At 41.2% G+C, this 14532-nt stretch overlaps 1 protein-coding gene across 2 annotated transcripts in view; it reads left to right on the top strand.

Annotated features, from left to right (window-relative positions):
* TRPM7 (transient receptor potential cation channel subfamily M member 7) overlaps positions 1 to 14532 on the top strand; it is a 116085-nt gene that overhangs the window by 90486 nt on the left and 11067 nt on the right. For both annotated transcript variants that reach the window (XM_075897155.1, XM_075897154.1), the window contains exons 28-35: positions 3858 to 3954; positions 4586 to 4656; positions 5939 to 5976; positions 9343 to 9368; positions 12822 to 12872; positions 12964 to 13029; positions 13592 to 13875; positions 14176 to 14258. In XM_075897155.1, the coding sequence (XP_075753270.1) occupies positions 3858 to 3954; positions 4586 to 4656; positions 5939 to 5976; positions 9343 to 9368; positions 12822 to 12872; positions 12964 to 13029; positions 13592 to 13875; positions 14176 to 14258 (716 nt within the window). The remainder of the gene's footprint in view (positions 1 to 3857; positions 3955 to 4585; positions 4657 to 5938; positions 5977 to 9342; positions 9369 to 12821; positions 12873 to 12963; positions 13030 to 13591; positions 13876 to 14175; positions 14259 to 14532) is intronic.

Raw genomic sequence — 14532 nt, 5'->3', positions numbered from 1 at the left:
TTGAATTTCCACTGAAAGGACACGGGAGGGAAATCTCAACCTACAGTTACTATAGTATCGAAGATGAAGCTTGTTCATTGTAGAAGTTAAGATATATTTAAAAGAATGAATAAGGTATGTCAACAGATTCTTAAATATTTGAGGTAAGGCTTTAGATACATAGTTTGGAGAATTCCACTTCAGTGTCCATTCATAACACTTCTAGAAAACTGCAGTTCTGAAGTATGTTTCCTGATGTGTTCAATTAATGTGTGTGACCTTGAAGCCTTTTAATTTGTGTAGCTCAGTCCATGGGAGCAACAGGAAGACTTTAAGGGTGTATCTAGACTAAAGGGTTCTTTTGAAAAAAGTGGCCTTTTTTCGAAAAAACTTCCCCTGCATCTAAACTGCCACAGAGTTCTTTAGAAATTAAATCGAAAGAACGTGGAGGGTTTTTTTCGACCGCGGTAAACCTCATTTTACGAAGAAGAATGCCTTTTTTCGAAAGTGCTCTTTCGAAAAAAAGTGTTCTTGAATGCAAACAGGGCTTTTTGGAAAGAGAGTATCCAGACTTCCTCTTTCAAAAGAGCGGCTTGCTTTTCCAGAAGTTCTGGTTGTAGTCTAGACACTCTTTTTCAAAAGAGGCTTGCAGTCTAGACGTAGCCTAAGAGAGCTATTTTGGAGGGCATGGAGATGACCAAATATCAAGTAAATGGTTTTGTTAAGTTGAGAGACCATTGCATCTGGCGAGTTGCTTTTATTTGTGCAGGAGTATGGAAGAAACTCAAGAACTTCTTGTGTGAAGAGGAGAACTTTGGAGATAGTGGAGGTTTACACCAAAGAGTGGAGACACATTGATACTTGTGTGAATAAATAACTTTTTCAATTTGCATGTTCATTACCCCACTTCTCACAACCAATAATAGCAGCTACACCATAGCTAAGGTTGAATTTCTTTCCATTAAAACTCTGTTCTCAACACTCCCAGTTTCTTCCTGCTCTCTCTCCTCCCCAAAACCTCACATCCCCTCAGATAGGGCTCTGGTCTATGACCAACAGAGATTTTTCCCACCAGATTTGAAGTTAATCTGATAGGCTACTCATAAATTATGCTGTTTCTTTAAATGATTTACCAAATTTAGTAAATTCTTCTAATAACTCTTTGCCAAGTTCAAGCCAAAAATCTGAAAGGACATAACATTAATCTCAAGTTTTACTGACCAGGGTGAGATCTCAAGTAAGCTAATTAAAATTTAATGTTCACTTGCAAGTAGGATGCTAGGTACCTAAAATCCCTTACCCTTGGATGGTCTGTAGGTAGGAATCCTTTTCCTGGCAGGCTTTCCTGTTATTGGGAGCACTCTCTATGAAGCTGGGAGCTAGCAAGTCCTCTCCACTACTAGAGTACTTAAGCACCACAGGTGATTGCATGTGCACAACTTCTATGTTTATGGAGGAGGATCTGCAGTTGGGAGCATATTGAATAACAGAGATTGCCGGAAAATAGACAGTAGATTCTGTGTAAGTGCTTGGAGCTGGTTCCCCTCTGCTCTGCTGCTTCTTTACCTTTTGGAGGCTCCAAAGTCAGCTCAGTACATCAGGCTGGAGTGCTCTAGCTGCAAGTCTTTTGGTGACACCTGTTGTCTGGAATCAAACACCACTGAACAACCTCTTGACATGAACAGCTGTAAGTTTGCTATATTAGTAGGCTCAGAACATATACTAGGGATGCCTTTTTGAGCATACCAGCATTTTCAGGACACTTAAAATGGTTGCCCTTTGGTTGATTGTTTGGTAGATAGGTAGTTACTTCTAATATAAGCAATGCGAAGCCATGGCTGCAAGACACCAAAAGCAATAATGATTATAGTAATTAAAGCCTAAGACTTCAGTGAGATTGGAGCTATGGATAACACTCACTTTCTCTGAGTGCATGCATAATATTTCTGTTTAGGAATATGAAAGAAATAATTTTGGTCAAGCCAACCTTAGAAGTTGAACTCTTTTTAAAAAAGCTCACAACATCCCATTAATCATAGGCCTGAAAACAAGTCCAGTTCACAACCTTCTAACTTCTATGACTCTGCTCTTTAGAATCGTGGATCTGTGGATTTTCTTCAAATAATCTTTGAATTTCAGGTGACTGGTAGTGTGCTCTAGAGATGAAGTGCATGAATATATATGAGTGTATTCTGTGATGAGGGTCTGTCTCTAATTTTTGCTCAAAAATCCCCCACCAATCTTTAAATTGAGTACTGTTTTGAGGCCGGGCTGTGACTCTGCATGTGTTCAAAAAGTTTAGTTATTTTTAAAACCTACCATCTGCACAAATTGAGGATGAACTTAATCCCTGTGTAAGCCATGATGCTGCAAAGGAATAATGTAAATAGTGTCCCTGACTTAGGGGGTCTGCTCACATCTTTAAGATGAAGCACAAGCCTTTAGTCTTTGTTGGAGATGGTATTTTAACAATTGGATCGATCAATGCCAAACTTTCTAGTAATCAACCAGAATAAGTGTCTCCACTTTGTGTGTCTAAGAACCATATATTGAGTCAGACCAAAGGTCCATCAAGCCCAATATCCTGTCTTCTGGCAGTGGCTAATGTCAGGTGCCGCAGAGGGAATGAACAGAATAGGTAATCATCAAATGATCTCTCTCCTGTTATCCATGCCCAGCTTCTGACAGACAAAAGCTAGGGACACCTACCTATCCTGGTTAATAGCCATTGATGGACCTATCCTCCATGAATTTATCTAGTTCTTTTTTTGAACCACGTAATAGTCTTAGACTTCTCAACTTCCTCTGGCAAGGAGTTGCACAGGTTGACTGTGTGTTGTGTGAAGAAATACTTCCTTTTGTTTGTTTTAAGTCTGCTACTAGTTAATTTCATTTGGTGACCCTCTCCCCCCCCCATCCCAGTTCTTGTGTTATGGGAAGAAGTAAATAACTTTTTCTTATTTACTTTCTCCATGCCATGATTTTATAGAGTTTCTCATATCCCCCCCCCCCCCGCCCTCTCGGTCTCCTCTTTTCTAAGATGAAAAGTCCCAGTTTTATTAACCTGTCCTCGTATAGCAGACATTCCAAACCCTTAATGATTTTTGTGGCCCTTTTCTGATCTGTGCTAGTTCGTGCATTCCTTTCATTCCATTTGCCTGCAATTTTGGCTTTCTTTAGACCTGTAGACATTAATGCTATCTTTGCTTGTTACTTGGTGATCAAATATATTAAACGTATGCAGTCTATAAAGAGCTAGTGAAGTAGTGTTGAGATTTTGTAGCTTCCTAGGGAAGATGAATAAGAAGACACAAATGACTCGTTGATGTCTTTGAAAATTGGCTTTAATTGGTAACACTGAATTATTGGAGAGCTAATCATACACTTTTCATATATGGCTACAATATATTTACAACTGTGCATATCAGTGTTCATTTACTTTTCTTTAGGAGTAAATATTCAGAATCTGAAGTAGTAAATTCTAATTTAATATTTCCTTTTAAAATTGAACTTCGTTTATTTTTACAGATCTTAAGAGTTAGAATTTGAAAATGTTAATTAACTTATAGATTGTACCATAATTGTTCTTGAATAATGTAATAATATTTTGTTTATGAAAAGAAATTCTTATTGCCCTTTCTTAAATTATTACTCAAAATAGTTGTAAATATGTGCTCATCTTTAACATCTGTACTGAATTGAAAAGAAAGTATTTGTGAATTTAGCAAGCCATAAAGGTACCCTTAAAATGTATATATGCTGTAAATTTGAAAGATGGTACTAGTTGAATGCTGAATGCTAAGCCGATTTCCATGCTGTAGAAAGGAAAGTACAATAGGAATGATGAACTCCTAACAATATATATGTTTATAATACAGGATGGTCTTCAAACTGATTGCAACATAGAACAGGATAATTCTTGTGGTGGATTTACAGACTATCACCAAAACTCTTTGGCAGTTCATTCAGAACAATGTAAGTGTACTAACTTCTCTGGTAGTCCAATTTTATTTCTGATTTTATATAAATGCATAATATTTAATCATTATTTCAAAGAGTGCATCAACATAAATATCAAACTTTTCTCTGAATATATATTTAACCTGAAACATCAGAATACTCTTAACTGAGAGTAAGGGATAATCTTCTTTATATTCTCAAGGTTTTTTACTTTGGGCATTTGTTTAGTCAGTTGCGCTGTTTCCTCCAAAATAGTCAGGTTCCCCTATTCTGGTCCTTTTTCGCACAGAAGAGAATCTAGTGTTCTATAAAAAAAGGAAAATGTAACTTTAAAATGGCAAAAATTACAGGGAGATTTAGATGCTACAGATTAACATAATTTATTTACAAATTACTAGATTTTAAGGTGAGGGTGTTTACTTTTAAAATTATTTTACATATTTTTCAAGCCATTTTGTTTTTGTCTTTTTGGAAGACATACAGAGTAATAGAATACATTTTGCAAATCTATTTATTCTTTTTTTAGGGGCTAGATTAAATGGCTCAGTTGCTCATTTTATTAGTAAGGATTCAAGACATTCTCTATTTTAGTAAACACATATTTGTCTGATTCTCTAGTCAGATTGTGAATTCATTTCTTTTCTAGCTCACAACAAAAGTAGAAGAGCATCAGCTGAAGATACTCAGCAAGTAGATTCTAAGGCTGCCTTGCTCACGGTTTGTATACACAAGTTGACCGTTTTATCAAAGTTCTCAAAGAATTTTTAAAATGTCAGATATAGACCAATTGACATTCAGTGGTGATATTCACTGTGCGCTTGCTTGCCTAGTTACAATTTAAAAAGTACCTCTGAAAGGTGGAATCTGAGTGTCTTCTTGGGAAATCATTCTCTGTACAGATACAGTGCAGGATTTCAAAGAAGTCTTTTGATAGCCTCAAAAAGAAAGGAATACAGATCTGACCTCTTGACAGAAGATCCCTGCAAAACTACCGTAGTATTCCTGCTGATACTCAATAGTTGGGTCAAAAATCATGCTGGGAATGAATGACTGTGCAGTTTAACAGAAATAAGTATGAAGCTGAAACAAGATGATGCACAGTAATCACTCACTTAACATGTTTTCAAGATAGCACGAATTTATTTGGGAACTTTTTCAAACCACACGACCGTCCCCAAAATAACACCATTTCCCCAGCCGGCCAGTCACCGGCAGCTGCGCAGGGATTCCCCCGCCTCCCTTCAAAGCGGCAGAGGGTTTGCTGCTCGCTGTGCCGTTCCCCAGAGATCCCCTCTCTCCGGACGCCTTGCTCCCTATCCTCCGACCCAGCTTGCAGGCCGACGACTGGGTTTCCCCATTCCTCACCACTTGAAATGCAACCCCCACCTTTTCCATTATTTTCAATGGGAAAATTGACCCCGCATAACACGTTTTCACTTAACACGATAATTTTCTTAAATGTATCTACCGTGTTAAATTAGGAATTACTGTACAGAGGGAGGGAAATAGATGGTCTATATGGAAAGAGTAAAGCTCAGTTTGTGGTGGTCTCCGGTAGGTTCACAAAGAAGCAGCCTGGAAGTAGGAGGAAGGATAATGGACTGATGATTAGAGTATTTGTCTTCTGCACAGCTCTGTGAGGATATGCATTAACTTGTGCTGCTTCATGTTTTTTATAAAGAATGTTTTCACTTAGTGTAAAAGGGTTTAAATAATCCTCTAAATAACCATAATGAATATAATCACCGTTTCAGTTTTGTTAATTTATTCTTGGATATCATAACATACTGAAAGTGTAATATATTACTATTCTACTATATACTTTCCACTATATTTGAATACAGTATTTCACTTCAACTACTTTCAGTCCTGTCCTGAAAAATTCCACAGAAAAGTTTTTCATATCTTAACATCGACAATACAAAGAGATTACGTGAACCATTCTGCTTTCAATATTGGGAAAAATACTTGAGATTTTTTTCTTTCTTTTTCATTGAAGGATTGGTTACAAGGTAGACCTTCGAGTAGCAATCAAATGTAAGTACGTTTTCAAATCAGTAAAGGTAGAATTGTCCAACTATTTTCTGTTGCATAGTCCTTTCTTTCGGTGTTTGACTTTTAATGTTGGGGTTTCAGTAACCGTGGCAGTGGCTCTAAAACATTCTGGTTGACTTTAATCACTATGAGAGCATGAGTCTCTAAAGTGTAATCTCTAAAAACTAGAAAATGGGAAGCATTTTAAAAATCAAAGGGAGAACTGAAATGCCATATTTCAAATAGTCAACTATTTTTTTAGTTGATCAAGTTTTAAACTCGTCTTAAAATCATAAAATCATAGGGCTGGAAGAGTGAAATAGTTTTTCCTAATATCCAACCTAGACCTTCCCCACTGAGATCATTGCTCCTTGTTCTGCCATCTGTTACTACTGAGAACAGCCTCTCTATCCTCTTTAGGACCTCCCTTCAGGTAGTTAAAGGTTGCTATCAAATCCCCCCTCACTCTTCTCTTCTGCAGACTAAATAAGCCCAAATACCTCAGCCTCTCCTCGTAGGTCAAGTGCTCCAGCCCCCTCATCATTTTGGTTGCCCTCCGTTGGATCCTCTCCAATGCATCCACATCCTTTCTATACTTGGGGGCCCCAGAATTGGATGCAATATTCCAGATGTGACCTCACTAATGACAAAAAAAGGGGAATAATCACTTCTCTAGATCTGCTGGAAATGCTCCTCCTGATGCACCCTAATATGCTATTAGTCTTTGGCTACAAGGGCACACTGATGACTTATATCCAGCTTCTCATCCACTGTAATCCCCAAGTCCTTTTCTGCTGAACTGCTACCTAGCCTGTTGGTCCCCAGCCTGTAACAGTGCTTTGGATTCTTCCATCCCAAGTGCAGGACTGTACTTGTCCTTGCTGAACCTCATCAGATTTCTTTTGACCCAATTCTCTAATCTGTCTAGGTCACTGTAGACCCTATCCCTGCCCTCCAACATCCCTTCCTTTCCCCCTAGTTTAATGTCATCCACAAACTTGCTGAGGGTGCAATCCATCCCCTCATCCAGGTCATTAATGAAGCTGTTGAATAAAACTGGCCCTAGAACCGATCCTTGGGGCACTCTGCTAGAAACTGACGGCCAACCAGACATTAAGCCATTGATCACTACCTGTTGGGCCCGACAATCTAGCCAGCTTTCTATCCCCCTAACAGTCCATTTATCCAATCCATATTTCCTTAACTTGCTGGCAAGAATATTGTGAGAGACGGTATCAAAAGCTTTGCTAAAGTCAAGATATATCACATTCACTGACTTCCTCATGTCCACAGAGCCAGTTACCTCATCATAGCAGCTAATCGAATTTGTCAGGCATGACTTGCCCTTGGTGAATCCATGTTGACTATTCCTGATCACTTTCCCCTTTTCCAAGTGCTTCAAAATGGATTGCATTAATATCTTTTTATATGCCCCTAGAGAGGGCGACTTTCAACTCAGTAAGCAATATTTAAACACAGTAAAGTGAAAACAAATAACTTTTTTCATTAAACTGTTGACAAGCATGGTTTGTTTTATTTGAATGACTGGTATCCCTGTAAGTTAGAGAAAAGATCTAGCCTGTGGCCTTTCCCCCCCCCCAATAAAATTACCGTATTTTCCGGCGTATAAGGTGACTGGGCGTATAAGACGACCCCCTAATTTTCTAATTAAAAGATAGGTTTTTGTCTTATACTCGCCGTATAAGACTACCCCCCCTTACTTAAGAGGCCAACCGGCAGCGCCCCTCCGCCTCCCCGGCTTTGCTCCCGGTGTCCCTGGTCTGCTGGAGACAGTCCCCAGCAGACCAGGGGCACCGGGAGCAAAGCCGCAGCTGTGGCGGGGTCCCGTGCCTCCCCGGCTTTGCCAGAGCAAAGCCTCAGAGGCGCGGGACCCCTCCACCTCCCCGGCTTTGCTCCCAGTGCCCCTGGTCTGCTGGAGACGGTCCCCAGCAGACCAGGGGCACCGGGAGCAAAGCCGAAGCGGTGGTGGGGTGCCGCGCTTCTGAGGCTTTGCTCTGGCAAAGCCTCAGAGGCACGGGACCCCGCCACGGCTGCGACTTTGCTCCTGGTATCCCTGGTCTGCTGGAGATGGTCCCAAGCAGACTAGAGGCACCGGGAGCAAAGCCGCAGCAGCGGCGGGGTCCCGCGCCTCTGAGGCTTTGTCAGAGCAAAGCCTCAGAAGCGCAGCACCCCACCGCCGCTTAGGCTTTGCTCCCGGTGCCCCTGGTCTGCTGGGGACTGTCTCCAGCAGACCAGGGACACCAGGAGCAAAGCCTCTGAGGACGCCGGCAGCGGGACAGCCGCGGCGCGTCTGGGCTGCCCCGCTGCTGGCTTCCCCCGAGGCTTTGCAAAGCCACGGGGGAAGCCGGCAGCGGGGCATCCCAGGCGCGCCTGGGCTGCCCCGCTGCCCGAGCCCCTCCGCGGCTTTGCTCCGCGTTTTTCTGGTCTGCAGACCAGGGAGACACGGAGCAGCTTTTCTCGCCCCGGAGTACACGGGCGGTGGGACCGCGAGGTCCCACAATCTGTGTCCTCCGGGGCGAGAAAAGCCCCGTTCCTACCTGCAAGTCGGGGACTGCCTGTATACCCGGCGTATAAGACGACCCCCGATTTTTGGGGGATGTTTTTTAGCATAAAAAGTCGTCTTATATGCCGGAAAATATGGTAGTCATTTTATTCATTGAAATACATTGACAAGTTAACAGGACTATGCATGTATATCTGAGGATAGAATGTGCACCTAAAGGAAGTAGTCTAATTTAAAGAGACAGAGTAAGTGAGGCAACATCTTTTATTGGACCAACTTCTGTTGGTGAGAGAGACAAGCCACATCTCTACGTGAGTGTGATACCCTGGCACTGACACTGGTTAGTGAATGTGTATTTTTAACTATGTATATTTAACTTAATGGATGCTTAACGTACCTTTTATTGTGAGTCCTCCCCTGAAACTATGTCATTACTACATTCCTTACTAATTCATGCCTTCTGGTTAATTGTTTGTTAAACCTTTGATATAATAGTATGATGATTGAAATAGAAATGGCTTGTGAACATGTAGGTTTTCAGTTAAACACCTCTGTGGGATATGCTGTCATACATGAAGCATTTATAGTAAGGCTTTGAGTATAGTATGTGTAGTAAGGCTATATGTACAAATATTTAATTGGTGAGTGCACACGCATGTTTTAATAATTAAGAAACTTACTAACGTCTTTGAAAAGTAGAGCAAAGTTGTAAAACAATACTGCAAGCTCCAGAAAGTGACTCCAGGTTGCTGTATCTTAAAGGATAAAATCATAAAGAATAAAAAGAGTGTGTCTTACAAGTAACATCCAGTACTTTTCTGTGTAACACTTTCTCTCTTTTACAGGCCTTCTGAAGATGATGGCTTGAATGGTAAGCTTTTTTGCCTTAATCCAAACAAGTGGAGGTACATTTTCAATGCATATAGCACATGTAATGAATATTCTAATATGAAATATGAACATGTGTATCTGGTGTTTCTCAGGTCCTTAAGGAAGGGCTGAAGGCAGAGGGCTAGAGGTATGGGAGGATATTGAGGTTGGGGAGTGAGGAAGGGCTCTGGGCATGGAGTAAAGTATACAGCTCATCTGCTCCTTGCACTCCCCAGCCAGAGTGAAGAATGCAACAAACTGCACTTTCCCCTTGCTCTCTGACTAAGGGGAACAGCCAATATTGTTGACATATGAATCGTGGGGGTCTTCGGTCCCTTCTGTCCTCCCTAAGGATGCCTGGAGGAGAAGTGCCCCCAGCCAGCCTCTTTTACCTGCCTGGTGATTCTTTCTCTTTTCTGTATGGTTTTATGAGAAGCAATCCTACTCCAGGCACTTCCTATTTCCTGGCACAACCAAACCCTTATGTTGCTTTTAGGGTTTCCAGGTGTCCGGTTTAGGGTTGTCCAGGAAACAAACTGAGAAAATACCCGACATATAAAGTAATTAAGTAAGAGTACATAGTTGCATACTGCCTGACTGGCAGACACGTTCACACTATATAAGCATGTCTACCAGTCAGGCAGTACGCAACTACACAGTAGAGAGGAGGAGGGTGGGGGTCGGGCCGGGCAGCGCCCTGGATCTGCGTGTGCCTGGGCCAGCCCCGCTCTCCCCAACCCCCTTCTGGCCAACCTTGCTTCCCGCTGGCCAGTTCTCCCTCTCCCCTCCCCCTCTCCCAGCCAGCCCTGCTCCCTGCCATCTGGTTCCCCCAAGCCAGGCCCGCTCCCCCCAACCCCCTCCGAGCCAGCCCTGCTCCCCGCTGCCCAGTTTCCCCCAGCCAGCCCCGCTCCCCTCAGCCCCCTCCCGGCCAGCCCTGCTTCCCACCGGCCAGTTCCTTCCTCTGATCTCCCCCAGCCAGCCCCGTTCCTCCCAACCATCTCCTGGCCAGCCCCACTCCCTGCCAGCTGGTTCCCTCCGGCCAGCCCTGCTCCCATCCCATCCAGACCCCACCCCCATCGGAGATCAAGTGTGTCCGGTATTTTTTTAAAATCATCTGGTAACCCTAGTTGCTTTTACTGATGATTAGGCGTCTGTGCCCCCTGCTAGCTACGCTCACCATTGCAGACTCTCCCCCTGGCCACCAAGGAGGGCTGGTCCGTGCCCACGCCAGCCCAGGCCCCAGCCCTTTCTCTCTCCCCTGCGCCCTCCATCGATGCCTAACCCTAACTTCTGCCTGGGAGGGCCAGGCCCTGGCCATGGTGCACCATCCCCAGCTCTCCATATGACCACCAGAGAGGGCTGGGCTGGCGGTGGATGGGGATTGGCTCCAGGGACAAGGCCTTGAGCAGAAGGGGTGGGGCTGGGTTTTACCACCAATGCCTACCTCCCCTCCAGCCTGTGGACACTGTGATGCGATAACATCACTCTGTCGTCCCACCAGGACAAAAAGAGTTTATATAGAGAGAGAGGTAAGAGGAAGCTGTGTACTGAATTTGGTGGTATTAGCTCTTACTGTTTAGAAAAAGTTCTTGAACAAACAGGCAGAAAAGCTCTCAAATATATAGTAGGTTTTTAATCAGAGCCATAGAGCTGGAAGAGACCTCAGAAGGTCATCAGGTCCAGCCCCTGCCCTAGGTAGGACCAATCCCAACTAAATCAACCCAGCCAGGGCTTTATCAAGCCAAGACTTAAAAATCTAGAATAGTGATAGAAATGTAGCTGTGTTAGTCTGGTGTAGCTGAAACAAAATGCAGGACAATGTAGCACTTTAAAGACTAACAAGATGGTTTATTAGATGATGAGCTTTCGTGGGCCAGACCCACTTCCTCAGATCAAATAGTGGAAGAAAATAGTCACAACCATATATACCAAAGGATACAATTAAAAAAAATGAACACATATGAAAAGGACAAATCACATTTCAGAACAGAGAGGGGTTGCGGGGGGGTTAGGTGGTTGTCCTCAAGATGATTCTTACCAACAACCACAGGACATATCACACTAATACCAACCCTGGTACTTTTCCTTGCAACAAACCCTGTTGCCAGCTTTGTCCACATATTCACTCTGCTGACACCATTATTGGGCCTAACCAAGTGAGTTATAAGATCAAGAATACATATTCCTGCGCATCCAGAAATATAATCTATGCTATCATGTGCCGAAAGTGTCCGTCTGCTATGTACATTGGACAAACGTCTCAGACACTTCGCCAAAGAATCAATGCCCACAAAACAGACATTAGACAGGATCACAAAGAAAAAACAGTTTCTTGCCATTTCAACCAGAAAGGACACTGTCTCAGTGACCTAATCACATGCATCCTACTTCAGAAGACATTCAAATCTGCACTTGAAAGGGAATCCTCTGAACTGGCATTCATGCTAAAATTCGACACTCTCCGCAGGGGGCTGAACAAAGACCCCAACTATCTTACCCATTACAAAGATAGCTTCCCCAATTATCACCTCTAATACCATTAACTCACAGACATCTCCCCTTCCCCACCTCTAATATCATTAACTCACAGGCATTTATCTTCCTTCCCCCCCGCCCCTCCGCAACCCCTCTCTGTTCTGAAATGTGATTTGTCCTTTTCATATGTGTTCATTTTTTAAAATTGTATCCTTTGGTATATATGGTTGTGACTATTTATTTTCTTCCACTATTTGATCTGAGGAAGTGGGTCTGGCCCACGAAAGCTCATCATCTAATTAAACCACCGTGTTAGTCTTTAAAGTGCTACATAGTCCTGTATTTTGTTTTAAAAATCTAGGTAACTCATTCCAGTGCTTCCCCACTCTCCTAGTGAAATAGTTTTTCCTAATATCCAACCTGGACCTCTCCCACCGCAACTTGAGACCATTGTTCCTTGTTCTGCCATCTGTCACTACTGAGAACAGCCTTTCTCCAGCCTCTTTCTCTTTAACATTTAGTAGCAGAAGGAATTACAAAGTGATAAGATATGGAAATGAATGAAGTTGAAAACCAAAGAGAATATGACTCTTAATTTTTTTCTTAGCAGTCTAAAATAAAAGTTATGGGTTTTGGAAGCAATTATTAGTAAGAGAACTATTTTCTGCTTGTGTTTTTGTGTTTTTCAAAGTGTAAAAGTGAGTGTTAAATCATATCATATACATAAACTCAGGCAATCCATAACTGTCATAGGGTTTAAAAAATCATTTGTATTGAACATACAGGCTTCATAACTTATCAGATATTCAAGAATTAAATGTACTATCTGAGATTTGCAAAGCACTTTGTTTTAGCTCAGTATTCAATCTGAGAACATAGGAAACAAAAAGTAGAAGAAAATGCACTCTTAGCGTTTATGAGGATTTAACGCACATGCTTGTGCAGTATACAGCATCTCATTCTTTCTTGACTTTTGTAGGTATTGCTTCTCCTTTCAAGCCTATTATGGACACCACTTACTACTACTCAGGTCAGTACCTTAAAATGAATAGTTCAGGTTTAAAAATTCAAGCAGTTCTTTTTATTAGGCCTGAGTCATCTTGATTTCTATAACTTTACAGCTGTGGAAAGAAATAACTTGATGAGACTATCACAGAGCATTCCTTTCACTCCCGTGCCTCCAAGAGGTAAGTAAGAAGCTTAATCTTTGTTATTGGAGTAGGTGGGAACCAAGTCAGAATTAGGGTCTAATGTGATTCATTAAGAATGTTTTCAAACTTAAAAAATTTGTCAAATATTTTTAATACAGAATGAACAGACCAAACTTGATCACCACAAAATGCAGACTTCAATAATAGTCACATCTTTGCCAATACAGTTGTTTGCGTAAAAGAAACTGTATGACTTACTTCTAGTAGTCTTCGGGTTAATACAACTTCTCTGAAAAGAATTATGTAAAATGTGTGGAAAAGCTCTTCAAACTTTTTTCTGCTTTGTTATGCTTATTTTATATGGGTTCCATCATTATGGTAACTAGGCATACTTTGCTCTGTCTAAACTGAGTGATTAATACTTACTTCCACTAAGCGAAGCAAAAACATCATGTTCTCCCTCCTGCTGGTTTAAGAAAAAGCTTAGATAGGGTTCTTCCAAACGGTTAGGAGAATATTTAAATATTTGCAGCCTGGTTTGTAATAAATTCTCAGAAAAGAAATGTACTATTAATATTTCTGTACTGTGATATTACAGGTGAGCCAGTCACTGTGTATCGCCTTGAAGAAAGTTCTCCCAACATCTTGAACAACAGCATGTCTTCCTGGTCACAGCTAGGACTCTGTGCTAAAATTGAATTTTTAAGTAAAGAGGAGATGGGAGGTGGATTACGTCGAGCTGTTAAAGTAGTATGCACGTGGTCAGAATATGATATCCTGAAATCAGGACATCTTTATATCATCAAATCTTTTCTTCCTGAAGTTGTAAATACTTGGTCAAGCATTTATAAAGAAGACACAGTGTTACACCTCTGTTTGAGAGTAAGTTTTATTCTTGCCAATTACTAGTCATTGACAGGTGAAAATATTAAAAATTCATTTTCTGCTTTTAATGTTCTATACAAACCAAAGGCCAATTTAAATGTTTCTTGTTTATTATATGTTTTTATTTTGTGCTAAATTATTTCATTTCTTGATATAGAAGGAATTGAAATAGTTGTGTAAATGTACATAACTTCTGTTAGGGAATAAAAAGACATTAACCTTACTGCTATTTTATTTCCTACATTTTCCCCTACATTATGTAATTAAATTACTTGTACTATGGGTTTTCAATTGTAGGAAATTCAACAACAGAGGGCAGCACAGAAGCTCACATTTGCTTTCAATCAAATGAAACCTAAATCCATTCCATATTCTCCTAGGTAAGTGTGTTCAATTATTCACGATACTGCGCACTTTCTACTATCCAACTATACTTTCAAGCATATTACCATTTGGAAACAGTGTGTCCTGGGATTCAATACACCTTGAAAAAATGTTTTTTAAATAAGTACTAACATGCAAATCTTCAGCTACCATCTTGGGGAAGAATATTTCCTATAGGTACTTAACAAAGATAGACTTAACTCATATTTTATAAGCTAGCCAGTTTTAAAAATAAGTTTGTTTAAACCAAAAGATTTATCAGACAGCAAC

Source organism: Pelodiscus sinensis, chromosome 14, assembly GCF_049634645.1.
Source record: "Pelodiscus sinensis isolate JC-2024 chromosome 14, ASM4963464v1, whole genome shotgun sequence".
NCBI classification, from domain to species: Eukaryota; Metazoa; Chordata; order Testudines; family Trionychidae; genus Pelodiscus; species Pelodiscus sinensis.
Note: the sequence above shows the minus strand (reverse complement) of the source record. Positions and strands in the feature narration are given on the sequence as shown.